The 23,927-nt window shown below is 34.4% G+C and overlaps 1 protein-coding gene across 10 annotated transcripts in view; it reads right to left on the bottom strand.

Annotated features, from left to right (window-relative positions):
* The window catches only part of DMD (dystrophin), a 1,046,893-nt gene that overhangs the window by 606,026 nt on the left and 416,940 nt on the right, over nucleotides 1-23,927 (bottom strand). For all 10 annotated transcript variants that reach the window (XM_064706931.1, XM_064706854.1, XM_064706864.1 and 7 more), the window contains 5 exons: nucleotides 22,786-22,947; nucleotides 16,289-16,399; nucleotides 12,542-12,715; nucleotides 10,629-10,784; nucleotides 7,049-7,219 (listed from right to left, as the gene is read on the bottom strand). In XM_064706931.1, coding sequence (XP_064563001.1) covers nucleotides 7,049-7,219; nucleotides 10,629-10,784; nucleotides 12,542-12,715; nucleotides 16,289-16,399; nucleotides 22,786-22,947 — 774 coding nt within the window. The remainder of the gene's footprint in view (nucleotides 1-7,048; nucleotides 7,220-10,628; nucleotides 10,785-12,541; nucleotides 12,716-16,288; nucleotides 16,400-22,785; nucleotides 22,948-23,927) is intronic.

The raw sequence follows: 23,927 nt of genomic DNA, 5'->3' as shown, positions 1-23,927 counted from the left end.
TGTCTGTTAAACAACACTGTTACCCAAAAACCAGATGTGTAATTCCCTACGTGTAAGAAACACATTATTTCCTTTCAAAATATAGAATTACTGTAAACTAAAGACTTATTGCACCTCTGGGCAATATGGATTCTAACTCCCTTGTGTAATTGCAAGTAAGACACATGAATCACACTTCCTGTCATTGTCTTAAAAAACATTGTGGCCCTCAACAAAACACTGAAGGGACAAAAGCATCTTCCTCAATACTTTAAATCTCCATTATTACAAGTTCTGAATACAACTGAAAAACTAGCAGGGTCTGCAAAGTCAGTGGGATTCCCCTCTGCATTATCAGCTACGACTTCCTCTGTAGGTTATGAAGTGCGCCAGGTAAACTGACTTGCTTTCACAACTTCAATAAGACCTTCTTGGTTTGTTTTTTTATTTGGCACCTCTTCATTATATTCCTAAGAATTTCTCATTTTTCTTTCCAGTATTACTAGAAATAAATAGTCTACACATACTTTGCTCACTGCAATATAACAGCACTGTTAAATTCTCAGTAAGAAAAAAATCAAAAGTACTGCTATTAATTCAGCAACGTTACATGAAACAAAGAAGTATGTGTCATGATGCCAGGATTTAACTAAGATTATTTCAGTAAAAGTCAGGAACTTTTAAATTCTCCTAATTTTTAAAAAGGAATTTCCGCACAGTCTTGCTGGATTTATGCTCCTTTCTGGTTGTCATAACATGAAATTGCATTCCAGCTGTGTGGTTTATTTGAAAACATATAAGAAAGTTGTAGAATGTAAATTACAGAATTAATAGAATTAGCTTAGCAAGTTAAAAATTCTATTTTAAACACGTAAAACCTTAAAAAATCTCCAAACTCCCAAGTCCCAAACACTACCACAATGTGTACAAGATGAAACATCAACAAATAAAGTGGTTAAACTCTTCCCAGAAGGACGAAGCAATTTATACATTTTGATTTTGTGTGCTTATCAGGGTGAAACTTTGTTACATAAATAAAATACAGAAATATAGCAGTTGTGAAGAAGCTATTTTTCTGATATAATCATGGCATCTTGGGGAAACAAAAACATGTAAACAAAAGATTGAACTAAAAATCTTAACACTGAGCATTCACTTACAGCTGTGAAAATTTATCAACAATGTTGAACAACTCCAAAACAGATTATATTCTTCTACTGTTTATCATTATAATGAAGTTGTTACATTATTTTTTTTTCTTTTAAAACTAGTATATTTATTTATAAAACAAACTCTTATCCAAATGTGTATTACCTGCTGGAATAGAAAGGCTCCATAAATCCTTCCAGGTAAGATATCTCCATTAAAATATGTATACAAATTATATAGATTATATTAAGGATATACATACATATAGCACTTCTCTACATATGGCACTATTTAGGATCACATCTACTAGCAGATACAAAAGTTAACAAAAGTTAAGATGATGCGAATCTCTCCCCAGTCAAATTTCAGTTATTCAGTTAGACTAAATTTTGAAGTGCCTCTTTGGAAGAAGCTCCTGTACTTCCATGTTTCTGAAGTGCCAGTTATGGATATTTGGTACAAAATACCACAATGGAAATTCCCTGACCCAAACAATTAATTTGTGTTTCACTGGCTGAAATGTTCCCTTTGCTTTTTAAGGAACTGTTATTCCTTTCTCACTCATGGTCATAAGAAAAATATTGGTAGCCTGCTTTAATCAAAACTGGGGGATTACACCACCATGGAACTCCCAGGGCTTGAACATTCCAAGGAGAAATGGCATCCAGGTTCCTGGCATCCAGGAAATCAAAGCAATCAGACAGACCCCACTGCAACTCTGCATGCAGAGCGTGTCTCAGGTGATTAGTTTCTATTCCCATTTCCAGAAACATCAGAATGGAAAGAGGGAGAATCTGAGCTTCCCTTGTGCCAGTTTCATTCATCAGAACCTCAGGAAAGGAGCTGCAGTACAAAACAAAAGTTCTGTTTAAAAAACCAGCTTTGGATAGGTTGAAATCTGTGTGGAAGGGAAACCATGCTGCAGCATGTAAAGTCATAGGGATGAGCTTTGCTGAGAATTTATAAGTGGTTTGTAGCTGCATACAGTAGGTAATATTTTCCTACTTTACATATGGATCCATAGGATGACAGGATGAATCATGTTACAACAAATAATTACAGTTCCCTGTGCAGATATTTACATTTTGAGTGGTGTTCACAGTCCTGTCTCTGATCCCACTGCGCTGTGACAAACTCTTTATCTTTCAGTTTACTAAAATATACTTACAGGGTTTTTTACAAAACAGTTACAACTGTTTTGTTTTCTTGTTTCCCTTTTTTTTTTTATGGTTTTTGTTTACTGTGATGATTTTTGTACATTCATCCCATCATCAAATACCAACTAGGAATTAATTGTGTTTGTAAACAGAAGTTACATAGAAATGGGTTTCTTGGTGTTTTTGTGGATTTTATTTTTTTGTTTTGGGTTTTTAAATTATTATTTCAATATTTTGTTGGTTTGGTTTGTTTTTCTGAAGATGTGGTAAAAAGAACTTCTGAGCTATATTTTATAATAATAAAATGACTATGTACCAAGATGAACTAATGATGGTTTTTTCCAAACAAACCAGAATTGTAAGAAAATGCAAGGGATAGTATATTTAGTCATGATGGTCATTAACATATGCAGATTAAAAAACACAACAACAATGAATGAGTGAAGAAAACTTCTCTGTGCCTTTACACTGCCTGTGATCTTTGGATTACTTGAAAATACTCTGCAATTAGAATCTTTCTAAAAGAAACTTGGTGGCTCAGCTCTCACAGGTGGGATTGCAGAGTTAATCAGAAGCTGACATTATGGTCTTCTCAGTGGTTGATTATACATATTTATTTGTTTATTTACAGCACATCTTTTATTTTTTATTTCATTTCGGCCAGTGACTATGAATCAGTTGACACAATTTACAGTTTGTCTTCTTCTATGGATATTACTGACAGGAAATATGCTGCTAAATGTAATTCTAAGTACTTCAAGTCAACTTTATACTCACTGGTATTACACACTGTGTTAAAAAATCAGATTAAAGCATTGGCAGTGTCATACTGCTGATAGTAGGGAGTGATACAGAATTTTCCTGGTAATACCATCTGCCATTTCCTTTTTAAGAACATGGTTTTCTGGCAATCTAATGCTTATCAGTCCAGTTCCTGATTAAAAGACAAATAAACCCTGCAGTTGTTAATGTCTTCAGTGATAAATATGTTCACTAAATCAGAATTCTAATTATAAATGGATTTCTAATATACGATGTTTAATGACTATCTTTCCACCCGCGTGTCATTTTTCTTATCTATTATAAACAGAGCTGAATTCAAATGGAAAGATTTAACTTGTCTCTACTGAGCAGAAAGGCAGGATTTACAGTCTTCAGTATATTGCCCATCTCATTTCACATAACTCAGCCAAGTTTTTGTTCCATTCCTTGAAAAATTCTACACAGGAACAAATACCACATTTCCCTTGATGTCCAGATTAATGGCATCTTTCATTAGCTTATTTTCCTTTTCAAGATGGACATTCCTTTTTACTTCAAGGTGTTTATAACTTGAAGACAACATTCAGATGTATGATTTCTTTTATTGTCAACTCTATAATTATCTTTGTAACCCTCTGAGTAATCTTCACTTTTAAGAAGACTTGGGTGCTGAAAATGAATTAGAAATAAGTGCACTAATAAATATAACTGCTTCCTTGTCCTGTAAAGAAAAAAGATTATTAGCTCTCTGCTTAGATACATCGACAACAGCACACATCCAATTTTCAGTTCATTTGCACTATTGAATTCTCTCTCTCTCTCTCTCTCTCTCCATTTTCCATCTTTGTTTTTCAGCAGACTTTTGTCACAATGGGAATCTGCTGGGCTTAATTCATCTCCCAGTGCATTTCATTAGATTGGTTACTGTCTTTGGCAGCCTACTTACCCAGGAAGTCCAAAGCCCAAAGCTGTGACATTAATCAGCTACTGTGAGGCTCTGGTTCTGGGGACTAAATTATTGATGTACAATTTTATGTGATGCCTCAATGAAATCCACATAGGAGCAGCAGCATCGTACTTATTTATGAAGTCCCCACAAGAATTTTAAAGTGTCCAGGATAAAATGCAGCACTGTCTCCTAGTGGGAGCAGATTCTTTAGGAAAAAGCACAATCCACATAATTTCTGTAAATATTTACACTTGTAAGTCTAGGATTTGCCACATATACTACCTGTTGGATTGTTCCACATTAGAAGTCTGCTTACATATATGTGAATATTTGTTTATATTTCCTAAAAGGCAATGTTAAAATGGAATTTTGAAAGCCACTCAATACATACATATTTTGCCAAGAGGCAGCTGTTCTCACCCAAAGTTGTTTGTTCTTAATTTAGTGATGAACTGACTGAAGGGGAAGAGCTGAGGTACTACATAAGTTTGGATTGTAGTGAAGGCTTTGGGGAGTATTTGAAGCCAAAATATCCTTTTTACCAGTTTTTCCTTCAAAACTTTATGTATCAATTCCCTGTGAGAATTCACAATACTCAACAGCACTCTTTAAGATTAGAAGGCAGCACGGTTCCTGTCTGATATATTTTTTTTATGTTAATAGTTCTTATTTTAATTAGCTCTTTTTACTTTTTTAATTGTCTTCAGATAAGGAATACATTGTACTTGTTGTAGCAAGCTTAAGACATAACAAAGGCTTCCCACTGTGCAGGTGCACTAATCATCAAGTTTTAGGTCCTAATTATGCAACTTCAGAATCACTAATGTTTGTATCTAACAATAAAGTGATATTAAGGACAAATCTTTCTCTTTAAACCCCTGAGAAACTACATACATCTCTATGTATGTAAGCCTGCATGTACGTATGACAGGAACATGAAGTGCATGTTTCTGTTTCAGTAGAACTGTACTGTGTAGTCACCACTGAAGATTATTTTTATTTTATTGGGTGAATGGCTTAACTACCTAGCAGGTCAGTTTGGGAATGTTAAAATATGAAGATTTTCTAATTTGTCTCTTAAATATATGACATTTATCCTTTGTTATGGGTGTTAGAGAGTCACTGAAAAGCTGCCCAGCAGAAAATAAATTGGGGGTGCTGGTTGACAGGTGTGAACGTGAGCCAGGTGTGCCCAATGGCACCTGGCCTGGATCAGCAATAGTGTGGCAGCAGGACCAGGGCAGGGATTGTCCCCTGTGCTCAGCACTGGTGAGGCCACACCTCAAATCCTGTGTCCAGTTTTGGGCCTCTCACTGCAGGAAAGGCATTGAGGGGCTGGAGTGAGTGCAGAGCAGGGCAGCAGAGCTGGGGAAGGGTCTGGAAGGTCAGTCATGTAAGAAGCAGCTGAGGGAGCTGGGCGTGTTCGAACTGGATATTTAAGCACTGGAATGGGATGTCCAGGGAAGTGGCAGATTCACCATCCCTGGAAGTGTTGATGAAACAACTGGACACGGCACTTAGTGCCTGGTTAATTGCCATGGTGGTGTTCGGCCAAAGGTGGAACTCCAGAACCTTGGTCTTTCCAGCCTTCACGATTCTATGATGCTAAGATCACAATATCAGTCCAAAGAAATGAGAGGAACTGTGCAAAATTTACTGCAGGAAAAGCAGCAAGTGAAAATGAGAAAACATCAGGCAATGATAGGAGAGAACAATGGGGGTTGCATTGATTTAGGTTTTGATTTGAAAGTGAAAACTGCATTAGTCAGGCAGTAATTTTAGTTAGTTTTGGATATCACTTTTAAAATACAATCTTTCTTAGTGACTGATGATCAAAAAAAAGAGCTCTAAACCTAACAAAAGATGTGTAGACTGTGGGTTTTTTAATTGTTGTTGTTGTTATTCTAGTATTTAGTTTGCAAATCATCATTGCATTTTAAGGCTAAAGACACTTTATCAAGCTCAGAAACTTGAAAGGATTAGTTAGAAGCAAAAAAAAACCCCAACCCACAAAATAAATTTTACTCAAGTGCCTTGAATCTTCATTGCCATTAAAAAATCAGGAAGATTGCTTGTGTATAATTCATTATTATTCCTATAATGCATAGTGAAACTAGTAAAATCTTTAGAGGATTTCTCCCATTAAACAAAGCAGAAGTGGTTTTGGTCTTCTTTTTCCCAAACCCCCAATACTATTTAAGGGGATTTTTTTTTTTTTTTTGAAATTATATAGAAACACTTGTTCAAGATGCTGCTGGCTGCACCCAGTTACTTGAAATTTTGAAGCTTTGGATAATGTCGACCATAGTGTTCTCTAAAATGCAGATTTTTGTTGTGTGAATAATGATTACTTGGTTTGTTTATGACCATGCTAGATTGAATTTCTATTACATGTGCAGAAAATGAAATAGATTAGCTACTACTGAGTAATAACATGCCAATTTTTAGCATCACACAGAAATACTCTGTTTATACAGACATCTTGCATTCCTCAGTTTCTGCAAAATGTTTATTTAAACTGTGATTTTGAGGAAAATTTTGATTTAGGCTTTGAGTTTTAACCTGAAAGATAAGTTCAGGGTAAAGTCTCATGAAAGTAGAAAGCCCTCAGAATGCAAAGGAATGAGCTACAAATCTAAGAGTAAGAAAACAAATATCCTGGCTGCCATGTGAACACGTAGAACATATAGTGTTCTGGCATCTTTAATCTTTCATCTTCTGTTTAATACCTTTCTAACCATCAGTAGAATGGTACAAGAGATATCTACTTATGTGGATACTGGGTGGTTGATTTATAGTACTCTGAAAAATTAAATTCTAACTTTAAATTCATCTCAGTGAAGATTAATGCAACGTGAAGGTGAATTGTGCTATTGATCTCTGAAGAGACAAGAAGGTTTAAACTTTTCTGAGCGTTAACGTTAATGCGAGATAATGCCAAAACATTCACGAAGTTCCACTAACTAAAACGCCAGAATTGTTAATTCTTTTTCTTTATCACGAAAGAAATCTACCTTTCTGCAATATTCACATGTGTGTGTTGCATTGTTACCTTGCCCCAGGCAATTTCAGCATCCAAATTGCTCGGCATCCCCTGTGCCGCTGATCTCTTTGTCAGTTCCGCGTCTGTCGCTGCGAGCCACTCTGTCAGGGCATTGATCTCCTTCCGCAGCTTCCGGGACAATTTCAAGCATTTCTCTAACTCCTGCTTTTTTTCTGTCACCTGCAGAAAGAATAATTGTGATTATTAACCCTGCAGTGAAACAGGCTTTTATATAAAATTTTCCGTAGGCCACCTTTGTATAAAATCTAGACTTGGGATTCCACAGGTGAACTTGCACTTTTAGTACAGTTAGGTCTTGATTTTTTTCCTCTCAGTATCAGTAATTTTGCTGCTAGAATGCAAACACCTACAAAAAAATTATGTGCATAAACATGCATTGAATGAGAACTACTAACACAGCTCCACCTCCTCCTCCTCTGTTTTGAAGTTGTGCATAGCAAATTAATTTAGAACAACTGAACTAACAGTTTTTCCTAGAGACAAAAAATAGATGTCAAAACCCTTCAAAGAGCATATTTTAATATAGGTGGCCATGTAGGAACCGGGATTCCTCAAGATTTTTTTCTGTGTAGCTAAGCTGCATGGAAAAAAAGACATACTAGCCAAAAAATGCCTGAAAACTTGAAACACAATGTCACTGAGTAATGTCAAACAAAAGCAGCACATTTAACTTTAAGGTTTTAATTTTCTGAATGCTTTGGATGTAACATACTTGGGATGACCTCTGCTTTAAAGGTCTTTTAAACTTGGTACGTGGTACCTGGATAGAAGGCTGAGTAATTCTATTGCCTTGACTGTCTCACACGCATTTTGAAAGAACAGGGTAAATACAGCACTTCTTGAAAGCCCTGAGACTCTTCAGGGAGAAGAAGAAAAGGTTTTACTTAATTAGCAGAGAAAGTAGAAGAGTAAATTAAGAGAACTTAGTTAGGGAGACTACACTACAATAGACAACAGGCAACTAGTAGCAGAAAATAAAAATTAATAAATTATGCTGTGATGAAGTTGAAAAAAACCCAATCAGAGAAGGAGGATTAAAAGTGTCCCATAGATCACTAATATTTAAAAGAAGTTCCTAATTAGCTTGAATGTCAAATAGTAATCCCATTAAGACTGCAGCTGCTGATTTGTATTTAAGCATTTTAAAATAGAAAAAAAACTTTGTACAGTGGTAGAGAACTGCATCTACTAAAACTATTTCTACTTTGCCATTAAGAACAAGTAGTGGTACAATGATCAAATAGATTTGTAGATCAGCTGCCAAGGAGAATTTGAGATTTTAAAATGTAACAGGATATTACAAGGTTAGGTACATGGCTTTTGCTATCCCTGAGTAAGGAGATGAGATTTGCCTAGGGAATAAGCTATAAAGTGTCCTGATAATTTATTATCACTCTGTAAAGGCTTACTACTGAAATCTCATAACATTTTTCACTGAATATGCTTTATGTGCTTTCCTGCATGCCAAATTTATTAAATGAGACCACAGAACTTACAGTCAGGCCAAGAGGTAAATCCCTGGGAAGGACCATAAAACTCAGCTTTTTAGAGCTCTATTCACACATGAAGCCAGGTTTTCCCCCTCTTCTTCTGAAGAGTGTAATAACAATTGTAAATAACATTACTTGGCAGCAATACAATGAAAAGTGCACTACCCTGATCTTGATTGCCTGTTTGAGAATTTTAAACACCTGGTATATTACAAAATGAAGTTACTGATACTTGTCTAAACAGAGAGAGAATAGTTGTTTTCCTATATACATCTCTAACATGTGTTTATTATATAACTAATACAATATAATCATATGCATTGCATATATCCAGAGGTTACTGATTAATCAGTTTGTTAGTACTTCAAATGTAAAGATGTACTTTCTACAAAAAAATAGGAAACAGTGCCCTCTAAAGGCCTTCTGGGTCAGAAAATGTGATCGTGAGTTACTTTATTTATGAGGGGGCCTTTTGAAACAGTACCTACAAAATCACACAGGTGAACCTATGCTTGAAGACATGTTTTTCCCTCAGACCATAAATTTCAGTCCTGAGACTTACTATTAGTTATAAATATTGTTATTTTTCTCTTAAAAGGTCTTTGTCTCCATGCAATAATTAGTGTTGATAATGTATATTCAATTCCTTTATTTCTATATATCTGGGCTTCTGTGACTTTCTCTTAAACTGTTAATTACCATGCTGAGTAAAATTAAATGTGAGAAATTCCACCTAGGGCAGCAGAGCTGAGCCCAGCACTGCACATTTTTGAGACACATCAATTTGCAATATGGCTCACTTCAAGTCACTAATGGCTCCCTAATGGTACATTTTTATCCCTTCATTAGATAAGAGAGGTTTCCTGCAATAATAGCACCTGTTTGCTGTTAAGTTAAACATAATGCAGGAATAAATGCCACAGTTATTTCTAAAATAATGGAGAGATCAAACATATTATCCAATCCCAAGTGACAACTATCTACACCTACTGAAGCTGACTCCAGTTTTCCTGACACTCAAAAGATTGATGTGTCTTAATACCTTTACTTTCTAGAAAGAGAGAACTGTTTAAATTCAGATTCCCTAATGAGCATTATCTCTGTCAAAAGTAACATAACTCTTATTGCTTTATCATACTGTAGTCACCAGGGTTTGAGTCTCATTATCTGTTTAAACCACATACTGGCTCTCAGGATTACCATGGGCTCATTTTCCTAGCTATTAATAATTTATTATTTGAATAATTTATAATTTTTAAATTAAGAATTTGCTTCCTGTCCTGTTTTTTGTTTTTCAAGTGCATAAATTTTAGAAATAAACAGACAGGTATTATCTATCATTCACAATTTTCATTCATCCAGTCACAGCACCAAATTCAATCTCATCCTACAGTTTTCAGAAGTTCTTTCAGAAGTTCTAATGAGGGCAAGAGAAACTAAACAGAGTTTAGTTAAGGATATGTGTTAACTGAATTATCTAAATGAAGTCTTCTTTAGGACAATGCCACAATGTCTCTTCTGACTCTAGTTAATATTGGTTTGGTCCCTGTCCATCCTACTCTGTTTAGGTTTAGCACAAGTGCCTCTTGAGGAAAGCTCCAGTGACAAGAGGCTTTTCAAACAACAGATTTTTGAATAACAATAAATGAAAATTATATCCTTTAAGATCTATACAGTCAGAGGCAGAAGTAATTTAAAAGGTAGATTTTTCTCTTTTATGAAACAGCTCTATAAGTAAAACTTTATCTAATCTGAAGTGACTCTTTGAGGCATCAGAATGAAACAACATCCCCCATCTGAACTCTAAAAGCCAATGAACTAGCAGGAAAAAAAATACAATATTAAGAAACTAGAATTTTGAATTGCAATAGAGGAATTTTTTTTCTTTTTCTAGATAGTTGGTTTTTTTTCTTCAGAGCAACTGAATAGCCATGCTGGTGATTGCCTTTGCCTCCACTCCTTCTCTCCCACTGGAACAACCTTGAAAGGACCCAGTAAAAATTCCCATTTACTTACCACACCGAGATTAATTTTCACTTTGCCAGTACATGGTTTTATATTAAAAACACAGAACTTACCTTTGCACCTAATTCATTATATTGCAGCTTCAAAGCTGTAAGCCTTTCATCCAGTTCCTTTGGGTTCTCAGTCTGCTGCTTCTGAACAATTTGCCTCCCAGTTTTTATCACTGTTTCCACTTCAGACTTCACCTCACTCAGGTTTTTATATAATTTCTAATCAAATAGAAATATAAAAGTGAAACACCACCATTAAAACATGAAAACTAGAAAAGACCATTGGAAGTGTTCAGAATCCAAATTCAGAACAGTCCATCTTTACAAACAGTGACCTCAACAACATGTCACTAAAGCCTAATTAACTAAACTAATAAATAAACTAATTTTAGTATTAGAAATGTTATACATGAGATAGTACACATCATTATTAATTGGTTTAGTCTGTGACAGAGATTGTTTTAAAACCTAGAGAATACAGTATTTAAAACAAGAACAGATATCTTCTGTCAACTCATACAGAATGCTGGATGTATTTGAACAACAAATACCCATTAGTTTTGAAAATCTGACATTTTTTCATACTACTAAATCTAGAGACTGAAAGGATAGAGGATTACCCCTACATTTATTAAGTGTCATACTCTAAAAAAATTTAGTTAATAAAAGTAACAAAATGAGGTGGACCTACAATTACTACTTTATTTACTTAGAGTAGTATGTATATAGTGCAACTCCTTTCTAGGTGCTTAATATGATAATAAATTCTTCATTCCTGAAAAGTGGCCAACAAATTAGGAAGATGTTTTATGATAAACATAAATTGTCTAAATTCTGAATATATACTACAACTTGATTTTGAAAAACAGGAGGAACATTATGAGAATCCTATTAGTTAAAGATGCTCTAAAATCACTAAAGGTTTTCCATAAAATACATCAGGGCTGCAAAAGCCAGCTGCTGAGTGAAGACATATTAATTCAGTACAGAGCTTCTAAGTACCACATCATTTTAATAAGAATGCCATTCTCACAAGAATATGAATTTAAGCACAATTTTTTTTCTTCTTTCATTTAAGAAAAATGAAAGATGCAAAGCAATAACATTGACTTGTCCCATGCTCATTTTTAAAATTTAAATGCTTTTTACATTTACATATGAAGGAGCTTGGGAGGGGGAAACCTTCAGGCATTTCATTGCCCCAGTAAAAACAAGACCCACAGAAAAACCCCAACAAACAAACCAAACATAGCTGGAAAAAAAACAAAACAAAACAAAACAAAACAAAACAAAAACCAAAAAACCCCAAAAAGCCCAACCCCCCCTCAAAAAAAAAAAAAAGAAAACCAAAAAAACTCCCCCAAAACCCCAAAAAATCTCCAAAAAAGCCCAAGAAACCCAGCTATCTTTGCTGTTATAATCTTTTTATGATCATCATCAAGAATGAGGTGTTTAGCTTTATTTATTTAAGAGGAGCAGGATTATAGTGATATTAAAGCAATATGTAAGATTTTCCTCATATTCTTTAGGACATATTCAGGTCATCTTTTGCTCTTGAACTGAGAGAAAGCCATCTCATGGAAGTTTTAATCTATGGTTTTCCATTTTGCTTTGTGTTTCCTAGTTAAAATAGATCTGTGTTCTGTACCATCTCTTTTGGTTATGTAATAGAGTTCCATGACTATAGAATATTGCAGAAAATAGAGCCAATATGGGGAGATAAATTCAATTGCAGGACAGGAACTGGGAATTAGAAAGGGACCCTAACTGGCATTGTCATTCTTTCATAGTGAAAGTGCACATCTAGAGTTCTGAAGAGAAAATTTGTTGGTTTTCTGGGGTTTTTGTTTGTTTGGGTTTTGGATTTTTTTTGTGTAACAGATACTTTGTTTCCTATCTGCATTAAGGACAGTAATCTCTAATTTTTAGCTTTCTCTGCATAGAGCCAGAAGAAAGACAGCATCCTGAATACTCACCATGCAATGATCCAGCTGTGATTGTACAACTTCCTGCTCAACACTCTTCATCTCCAGCTTGGGCACCTGCAATTTCACTTCATCTAGAATCCTTTTGCATTCTTGGAGGCGCTGTTCAAAGTTGGCTGGCTTCTGGAACAAGCGGAACTTCACGGACACATCCTGCAGCTTTTTCTGAAAAGAAAACATGAGCAAGCAGAAAGTGTGAAATCAAACCAAATCAATGCTGAAGACAAGTCAGCATTGTTACAGAATACTTGGAATACATTGTCAATCAGCAATTTCTTATTAAAAGAATATAAAATATTTGTGAAAATGCCAGTGGCAGAGAAGCTTGGATCTTCACTGGAGGATAAAAATTCTTTCATCATCCAGGGCACTGGATGCAGCAGAGCCTGCAGCTAAAGAGCCTGAATACACACATAAAGAAGGGGAGAAATTTTATATTTTTCAATATGCAAAATGTTCAGGGGTGTGGGGAGAAGTAAAATTTAATGATTTAAAGATTAGCCATCCACATGGGAGAGTGAATGCTCTTCAAGTTGCTGCTTCTTTGTATGAGGAAGGAAACTTTTGGTCCTTCAAAGAAACCTAAATAATGTGGCTTGGCAATAAGTAGGTCTAGCACAAACTCCAAGATTTAGAGTATAAAATTGATTTATATTTCAATTAAAAAAAAGCCTGAGCTAGAATAAAAAGAAAGCAATTTGAAAGCAGAAAAAAATCTGTGACAAGTTTGGTCTCTAATTTCACAATTTTCACAATTTTCTATCTTTGTGCACTAATTAGACTGCTTGCTCACATGATTCCCTAGCTCAGGGGAAGGGGAAATAATTAAAAATAAAGAAAATGAATTTTAATTATCTACTTGAAAAAGAACAATTTTCTCTATAGAAGTAAAGAGTGAAGTATTATAGAATAAGTTTTTCAACTCACTTGGGAACAAAAAAAAAAAAAAAGAACAAATGTCACTAAGAAATAGCTAAGTAATTAAATAGGAACTTGGCATTTGCAAACACATTTCCAATTTTTCTATTTTCAAATCCTGGAAACTTAATTCCACTATAGTGTGGCCTGTGCCATACAGATTTGAGAAAAACTGTAACAAGGCTTAGAATCAATTTATACATTGGTAAAAAGCCTTCCCACATCTATCAGATTTCTGAAAAGGAGGCAGAAATCATGAGCAGAAGACAACCTGGAGTACCACAGAAAAGTGTGTAAATATCCAGCACCTCCTCCCAACAGCTTTCCTCTTTAAACACTTTTCATGAAATTCAGATCCAATGAGATAAGAAAGGTATTCTTTCTGTCTATGAATAATGGACAATTGAATAAAAGTAGGGAACAAGGGTAGGAATAAGTGGCCTTATTTTTTCTTCAGTGTGTTTGCATACACTAAATTTGTATGTAATTTGTTTTTAACTCTCTCCAGTCTGAGGAAGGCCAAATCCTGTGAGAATCTTGCATTGCCACATCTGTACCAGTAACCATTTGTGTTGGTCAACACAGTAAATTTATTTAGAAAGAGAGAGAATTACAATATTAATAGCAGAGAAAACTAAAGCCGTCTGTGAAGAGTCACTCCAGAACTGAAAAGTACTGAGGATCTGTAGGGGGGAAAAGCAGCTTGATATACAAGTGAGATCTAATTTATCATTTATCACTCTCCCTTAAGTTCTCTCAGATAACCATAGCAGCTATATTATATACTTATTTTTATTACCAACAGTTTTAAAATATTATTATATCAATGCTTAAAAGCAGCAAAATAATCAAATTTGGTATTTGAAACAATTTGGAACATAGAGAAACCAAAAATGTTTTGTACCTGTCACAGCATAAAAGTCATGTATGAAGACATTTTGTACCTGAATAATGTGTTCATTTCTACTCACTTTGTTTCGAAAAGACATTTTTAAAATAGAAAATTTATAATTAATTACAGGAAAATGAAAGGCCTTTATCTGAAAGTCTCATTCTGCTTTAACATATTTGTCATTCTAGAAAAGAGACAATTGAGACAATTGTATTCAAAAAGTTGACCAGAAAAACCTTTTCAGTACTGAATTGCAAAAAATAACTGTTCATTAGAAAAGATTTTACATTCATGTGACAATTCTCAGCCTGTTAGGACTAACTAGGTGCTATACCACTATGGCAGAAATAAATTTTTATTTTCCTAGTCATACTTTTCCCCTTAAATTTAAAAATCAGAACTCAACTCTCAGCCTACAATAATCTAAAAAGCCAGGATAAATTTGGCTGCCATTAACAGTTGCTTCAAAATCTCAATGCATTCGTTTATTTTCATAGTTGTTTACTTTATGCCTGAGTAATTGAATAATAGAATAAATATGTCAAATTAAAAAGATTACTTAGTGAAAAAAGAGGAAATTATTTATAAGTGAGAATGCTATTCAGAAAACAGTATTTTCTGAAATGTGTTTTATCACTAAAGGTAGCATAATGATGGGAAGAGATTCAAGAGAGTTCAGTGGCCTAAAATCAAATATAGTTATAAATATATGTAACAAAGGGCTCAGCTTCTACCTGCTTTGGTAGTTGATAGTAGTAAATTACTACTTTTTTGTTTATATTTTATCTAATGTTAGCAAAGCATTGTCTCAAGATGACCTCCACCAATTTTTCAAAACTCAGACTGGTGCACATAATCAACTAGAGAAACCTTACAAAGAAAAAAAATATGTCTGCAGAGAGGTGGACTAATAAAAAAGGCACCCAGAAAGGGTTGTGCTCTCTTGCATGTTGTTGAATTCACAAACATTTATTTACACAGTCATCTGATGCCTGTATTTCACTGACGAAATATGGGCAACTTCACAGCTGCCATGGAGACCATCAGAAGGTGAGTTAGTATGAAGAAAGGCTGAAAACTGAGGAAACATAAATATTCTCAACAAAGAAATCTAGTCCTATATATAAGATGAAACATTAAAAAAAGTAAATTTGTTAATTTCAAAAAATTAACTGCTAAAAAGCAATTAATGATACTCATAATATAAAATTAAAACCCAAACTGAGGTGCCTAGAAATACTTGACAGGGATGGATCAAAAAATGGCAATAATTAAATTGTCCTTCTAATGAACTATGAAAATTTGTTTTGCCACCTACAAACAAAAGCCAACAAAACAACAAAAAGAAAACCAGCAAAATAATCAAGAACCTATTATTAATGGGTAAAAATGTGTATTTCCCACTGTTGTTTATTCAGTCTTCTTAATTTTAAGATGGTCTGTATCTATTAAGCTAGATGAAATAATGCATTATCTAACTTTTTAAACTGATGTCTGAATTGAACAGCTCAGCATAATTTGTATTTCAAACGCAGCTCTACTAAAGGTTTCCAAATATTTTAACCTATTTTTGACAGTAAATATTTTCCAATACCTCAAAGGTTACATCAAAAAAGCCCCACTGTAGTTTTATCTGTTGAAACTTCAGCACATTCAAGGCACCCCCTATCACATGGTGTCCCTGCCAGTTGGCTACATCAGTCCTGCACTCCTTAGAACTGCTGCCAATGACACAGGAAGGGTGGAATAAAAAAATGAGCAGGAAGAAGATATGGAAGGTATGCTTTACCCACTCTGATTTTCCTGGCTAGAAAGGAGCATCCAAAGCAGGAGAGATACCTTAAGAACACTTCAAGGTAGAGTAATAGTACCACTCATACTAATTTGAACAAGAGAAGGAAAAAATGGTAGAAATAAAATTTGCCCACCTGTGCCACATCAATTTGGGAAAGCACTCTTTTGGCTGCATCCTTACCGCGGTTTCGTTTCTTCATTTCTTCCAAACTAATCTCGTGGCTTGTTAACTCAGATTGTATTTTCTGTTGGAAAACAAAGACAGCAATCAGCAAGGTTTGAGGGAAAATTGCATGCTGTATAAATTATTTGGAGCAGTTGATTTTGAACCATATTGGACAGCAGTTCCAGCCTTAGAGCCCTGCCAGCAGCACGAGGGAGGAGCCCCTGCCCCTCTGCTCAGTCCTGTGTCCAGCTCTGCCCTTCTCAGGGCATGAGAAACATGGAGCTCTTGGAGCAGCTCCAGCAGAGGGGGACAAGGGATGGTTAAGGGACTGAATGTGGATTTATTTTTTTCTGTAGGAAAACAACAGTTTTCATTGGTAAGAATAGTAAAAATTAATCATAGAAAAAAAAAAAAAAAAAGAAAAGTTATTTGCCTCAATATTCTTGATTCTTCTGATTTTCAAGTATCACCAGGCAAATTGAGGAAAAACTGATCAAGTATCCTGCAAGTATAACATCACCTTCATCTTAGAGAGCTGTGCTATATGTAAAACAGTACACAATTTTTGGCATACTACTGACCAGAATCTATATCCAGTATCAGTCTTGTGTAGCTAAAAGCACCACAACATACAGTTCATTATTATACTACTACTAATAATAATACTATAATACTGACTTTGTGTATTTTCTAACACATATTTCTTGCTATGTTTGTTTGCAAAATCAGAGTGTGACCCAAAAAAATAAAAAAAATCATCTTTTCTTTGGTTCACCATTAATCAACCTCACAAGACAAAATTAACTTAAGCAGTGTTGGCTAGTGCAATGTAATGGAAAAGAAGTCCCAGAAAATATCTTGCTGATACTTCAGGAAGATTCACATAAAATTATGTTTAAATTGTTAGAAAATAAGAAATTCTTATTAGCAGAATTGCTAGAGAGCACCACTGAAAAGAATTATCCTATGAAATAAGGACACAAAGCCATGTTCCCATCATGAGATGCATTTGAGGCCATTACTCCTGCATTAAAAAATTATTTTAATTTAATATTTTTTTTAATGGCATATAGTATTTTTCAGATGCCCTGAAGACCAGCTATAATTTGAAATATATGTACATAAACTTATCTTACACCACAGTAACTTTAATAGTAAAAATTAATATACGTGTATTTTTAATCACATTTTCATAGGTTATTAAGTACAAAGCTGGGTACACCATATGCTGCCTACTTTATTTTGCTATTACATGGTTATAATGACTTGTATACCATTACAATCACTTATGCATTTCAACACTTAACTGAAAGCAGGTTTTCACAAGTTATATTGAAAATGTCTTAAAGTAAATTTTGAGAGAAAAAGAAAGATGTGTGAAACCATTGTCTTTCCTAAGTTTAGTTCCAAGAATATATATATGACTCTAAATTACTCAGTACTATTTGGAGAATTAAAATATTTTTCTAAAACAAAGTATATGTAAAAGCAAAATGACTAGCAGAAAGTCCCAAATTTAGATGATTTTTTTCTTCTAAAATTATCATAGCTATATAGTTTTGATTTTTCATATTTTGAGTTCTCCTTGAGAGGGCTATTTAATGAATGGCCAGAAACACCTGGAGCGAATAATATAACTTTTTAAAATATGATATTTAATTTTTGAGAAAACAAAAATGGTCAATTAAAAGAATGATTCTATCAAGAAAAGAAGGCTTATATAATTGTTGAGCATTTGTTTTGTCCTTGTCTAAGTTTAAAATTTCCCCCTGAAGTGTGTTTGAATTGTAACAGGATTATCTTCCATTTTTGTGCCACACATCAACCAAACAGGTGGTGATTTAGCAAGTACCTGAAGCCAAATAATTTTTTCATTCCTTGAATGTTGGAACTGTATAAGAAAGGAAGAAGCCAGTCTGAATGCTAAAAAACATACTATATAAACCAAGCATTTCAACAGTTTGCTTACCCACCTCATCAACAAACTTGTTTTTGGTTGCATTTTCCAATTGACTTTGTTCAACCTCAGAGTCACTCTGAAAAGCTCATAATTGAACAGTTCTTATCTGAATAGGTCAGAACAACACAACATAGATAAGAGTACTGTTTAAGCAATTAGGCATTGTGGGACATTGCATAGAGGTTGTTCTATCTTACTATTTTAAATTGATCTGCAGGAGAGAGATGAAGTGTCATCTTCTCTGACATCAAAATGTGGAATTGGAGAGAACAAACACATTAGAGGAAAGATTAAAAGAAAAGTTAGTAATGCTTATAGCAAGGAAAGCCTTTTTTTCCTTTTTAGTTTTTATTTGCTACTGCTGCTCACAGGCAGAAAAATTAAATCAGTCATTAACAGATAGAAAAGAATTTGTAACACTTGTCTGTGATTTCCATTATCATTCAATTTTTAAATGACCACTTTGACTTTTGTTTCTCTTCTGACTCACCAATTTATGCATTAACTATGTAACATCCATAAGAAAACACTATCTTTTCTTGTATTATCCCTATCTCTTCTTTTTTCAGTGGTTCCTGTCTATTTCTTTTCTATCATTTTAATATAGAGCAAAACTTGCCTTCATTAATTTCTAGTACATCAGAATAGAATGTATGTGGGTAACCAAGAAATACTAGTGTGCATAAATTATTGTGTCCTACAGGTTAGGGATTCTTATTTGCCATAACTGGCAATCTTTCAGGGAATTTGCAAAACTTTTGTCCATATATGTGTAAAAGCATATAACACACATAGAAGTTGATTTTACAGCACAAATGACATATAGATAATTCTTAACTCAAACTGTATGCTTTGTTATGGACCCTAACTTTCAAGAAATATTAACTGGAGAGTCCAAATGAGAAAAGAAAGGTAGAATAGGGTAGAACCATGACTGAGAAGGCAATACTGAGCAAGATGGACATGACAAATGCAGTTAAAACAGAGTGTTCAGATACTATGGAGATGTGTAGGGGGTGAAAACCTACATAGTAGAGAAATCTGCATAGATATTCAAACTTAATATATTAACAAAATGCAAGCTTTTGAATAAAACTTGCCAGCTTTTTCCTCTGACCACTGATCCACACATGGCTGAACAAAACAATCCTCACAATTTCCAGCAGAGGAAAGGAAAGTGTAGATAACTTTAATGCTTTCCTAAGTAGACAACTGTGAGTTCTTTGTCCCAAAATATTAGTCTGAAGGCAATGAAGCACAGCATCATCTTGTCAAGTGACATCTTGAACAACTGAACCATCCTGCCATTGTATCATGCCATTAACTTTAGTTTTGAACAAAGTACAAAGATATTATAAAAACAGTATAATAGGCACATTTACTTAGAAAACAGTCAGGCATGTAGTGCTTAACTCTACAGAACTGAAAATATCCAGGCACTTTATTGCAAAAGTAGATTAGTTTTGTACTTTTCAAAAACATAGTATTAAGTTATTCTCCATACCACAATTTATATAGTTGACTGGGGAGAACAACAGACAAAGTGATTTGTCACATGCAGGTGAGATATGAAATAAGTTGGTTTTCTTTCCCATAATGTAAAAATATTCATGTAGTCACTCAGACTAGGCATAAATACAAAGTATGAATTTTCTCTTCCATCAAGAGTCATTGAATAAGAAAGCTATAAATAATTATTTGAAAAATATTTTGTCATACAAATGGAATATTTTCAGTACAGATTTATTTTTCTCCTGTCAGTTAAAGAATACTTTAAAAAAAACCACCAACTGCAAATTCTTGTGATGATGACTTAAATCTCTGTATTATTTTGGTAAGATAAGAAATATGAAAAATTCTTCCACCAGGATCATGAGACCAAGCAAATAATCTTTCTTTTTGCAATATTGCTTAAGATTTCAACTCCCTCGAGATTTTGTCATAATTGGGCCTTGATTAACCTGAACTGATTTATCTGTGTGGTTGCTGTTAGGGTTTTTGGCTGAAAACATCATCTTCAGCTGTACTCCAAATAATTCAGGTAGCACTGGCTTTCTAGCATTAAAGTCTCAGTGCCACATGGTGGAGTAAGAAGCACACAGAATTTACACTGAAAAAGTGATCCTAAGAACAGCACACATTGGACTCCCCTTTCTTTCTGTCAAGTTTCTGAATAAACTAAACTGATCATTTCACTTAAAAAAGAGGAACTAAATATAATTTTATTTTCTCAGATTAATTTCTGATCAGCTGAAACAAAGATTCTTCTTCCTACGAATGCTTTAAATGAATTTGAAATTTTTGAAGCAAACACACAGAGCTCCCAAGCTCAGCAGCTTTCTGATTATAAACTTCCCCCACGTGTTCTTTTAGAAATGCAACACATTTTGCTGAATGGGTTGCAAAATCCCTCAGCATGGATAAACTGATCCCTGCCCAGAAAGCAGCATCACTGACTGGAAGATTCCCATTCCAGCTGTGCAGACACTGTTGTAGGTACAGGAATGAACTGTTTCCAGCTCTACAAAAGAATGGAGCCAGAGAGCTCCACAGGAGATGTGGAGCTCTGGATCTGGATTCAGGATCTGCCTGTTCTGCCACTGGAACAGGAGGAATGGCTGTCTATCTACACACATAAAAATGATTGTTTATTCCCTTTCCCTCTAAGGATTTTAAAGAGATTCACAACTGAACTTCAGAGAACTTCAATATTTGCTTTAGACCTGTTCAGTTGTTAATTAAGTTTTTTTTTTTTTTTCATTAGGTCTCACTGGCACCATAAAATGAAAACATGAAAGGGAAAAACTCAGCAGTCTCTATGCTGGTTTTCCCACAGTGGATAAAATACCATCAGGTGAACCTAACATTAGACAATAAAATCTCCAGAAAAATAAAAAGTTCTACAAAGGCACTGAGCTGAAATATTCTTATGAAAGTGTGCTAATTAAGGTTGATTGGGTTTTGTTCTGCTTCAGTTTTTGAAGTTCTGAATTACTTCCTTTTACCCAGTCTGTAGTAATTCCCAATATGGTACCTGACAATGCACATAAATCAGATGGATCCATGGGACATTTGAAACATGTAAGGGTCCAAACACACCAGAGAAAAAAAAAGCACATTTTCATATAATTTTTTTTCTTATGTATTCACTTCATATAATTAGAAGATGAAAAATTAAAGTGATACATCTTTAAAAATGCTACTTTTTATCTCTTTAAAAAATGCTTACATCATTCATATTTCTAGGAAGAAGAAGGAAAATAACTCAAGAGAGTCAACAGATAGCTAAAATTGTTTAGGATTCAAACTGAAGCAATTTTTTTCTAAATCTGAAATTATACTGATATAAATTAGAAGAAAATGAAGTAGGATAAAAATTATTTTCAAAATAAGACTGAATCCAGATGTGATCCTATTTTCCAAATATAGTATTTATAGTCCCAACATACACATAAAAATATCACCATGTACTCCAAGCACACATACACAAAAAGCAACTGAAAGGTACACCCATCTACCTGTTAATTCAAAACACATAGTAACATTTAAAAAAATATTTTCAGGGCTGCATATATTCAGCTCTGAATGTATTTAAGACTATCTAAGTTACTCTATACAAGATTATTACTTTTTACAATTATTTAGAGCTCTACAAGCATGCCAAGAAACCCATTATTGGATATCTCTTATAATATCATTATAAAAGCACTCTTTTTCAACTTCCGTGTAGCTTTTTTTCCCTGTTTACTTTCATAATCTGACTTCCTAAATTTAGATGGAATTAACAGAGAAACTGAGGTAGTATAACACTGTAGAGTGTTGATAGCTTTATTGCAGAGATGTTTGGTTTTATACAATCCATATTCTTAGCCTCTTAACGCTGCAGTAAAGCAGACCTTAGAGAAGAAAGAAAGAATTAAAGAAAGAAAGAGCAAAAATGATAATTAGATGTACATTTTTATTTCAAAGGCTAAATAAACCATGTGTAAAGATTAGGAAAAGCTTTTTCCATTGAGCTTCCCTGAGCTGTAAAAATTAAAATATAAGTACATTGATGTGCTCATTATGAAATAATTGTCAATGTCGTTTGTGTTTCAAAAAATTATTAATAAACCACATAATCAACTTTGCAAAAGAGTCATGTAAGAGTAGTGAGGATGATGAGTTTCCTTTTTCTAGGAAGGAAGGGAGCTGGATTTTAAAGAATCATGTTGTTTATCCTTGCCCTTTAAAATTACTGCATAGTCTTTCATGACATTTACAGTCCTTTACATCTTCTATAAAGAAGATCTTCTGATCATCTTCTGATATAAATCAGAAGGAAAATAGGACTTTTCTAGGAGAGTAGCTTAAACTTCTCAAAGTAATCCCATACAAAATTTGCTTGCACTTTCACGCTGATCATGTTGCAAATCCTCTTTAATGAGAGGCTGAGGGACAACCAAACACTCTTTGGTTAATTAAGAAAACTAGTAAACATGTAAGCCAACCTGTGTCTAACTTACCAGTGCTTCCTGAGGGACCTGTGCTGCATCCACCCTGTCTGCAGAGTAGGCTGTCAGCTGCTTGTCAATGGCAGCCAGAGACTCCTGGATCAGGCGCAGGGTTTTGTCAGTCTCCTGTGCAGTCTGAATACTCTGCTCAAGGCTTTTCTGTCTTCTCACAGCCTAGAAACAATGACAATGTTATCAGCATTCAAAGTAATAATGCATATAATACATTTTTTCCACGCATTTTTTTTCTCAATAAAGTTCAGGCAAAGAATCAGACACAGTTCCTGACTTGTGCCCATCCACCTTTTTGTAGGATAAATTGCGCATCTTTCTGCCACACATTCAGTTTTCTCCTTAAGAAACAAACAACACTCAGATTGCACAGACAAGTTCTAAAAAAGCAAAGGATCCCCAAATAAAACTAAAGTGTAAATTGAAGATTTCTATTCAGAGTGCAAGATGGCAAAGCTGCACAAGCAAACCATCCTGACAGTGCTGCCTTTCTTTCTGAGGCAGAGAGGTCCTCCTGATCTTGTTATATAATTCAAGAGACTTTGTTTACTGAGAATAGGGTTACTGTCATCACAATCCTATCCAAAGCAATCCACCTCAGTAAGTGAGAGGGATAAAGACTCTGTTGAGCTGGATTTCTCTTATATGAAGCATAAATAGCAGTTTGGAAGAGACAATGCCTACTTTCTTCCTCCTGTGGGAAAAAAAAAATTAGAAGTTGAATCTTGCTTCTGCTCCACCAGCAGTGCCACCATGGTTTTTTACACAATCCTTTTTTGGAGAAGGATGTTTTCCTTTCAAAGGAGCTCAGTTTATGGTTTAACAAATCAGGACAATAAATTCTCCATCCAAGTTGTCCTTACAAGACACATATATTAAACACTTCACATAAATGAGTCAACTTTAAATAGTATTTGCAACACTTTAATAAGGCATTTATTGGGTAACAAATAACCTGGCACATTCTTCCATCTGTCATTGTGTCTAACCACAGACTCATATATTTTTTGGACCCCAGCTACTGCTGCCTCACAGAGTTTCTACTTTATAGAAAGCACACAATAATTACCAGCAACTTAAATACAGCACAGTTTTTTTCTGTACAAGTCCAGCCATATTGCTGCCCACAGAATAAGGAGACT

Source organism: Zonotrichia leucophrys, chromosome 1 (genome assembly GCF_028769735.1).
Source record: "Zonotrichia leucophrys gambelii isolate GWCS_2022_RI chromosome 1, RI_Zleu_2.0, whole genome shotgun sequence".
Taxonomy (NCBI): Eukaryota; Metazoa; Chordata; class Aves; order Passeriformes; family Passerellidae; genus Zonotrichia; species Zonotrichia leucophrys.
This window is presented reverse-complemented; position numbering and strand designations above follow the sequence as displayed.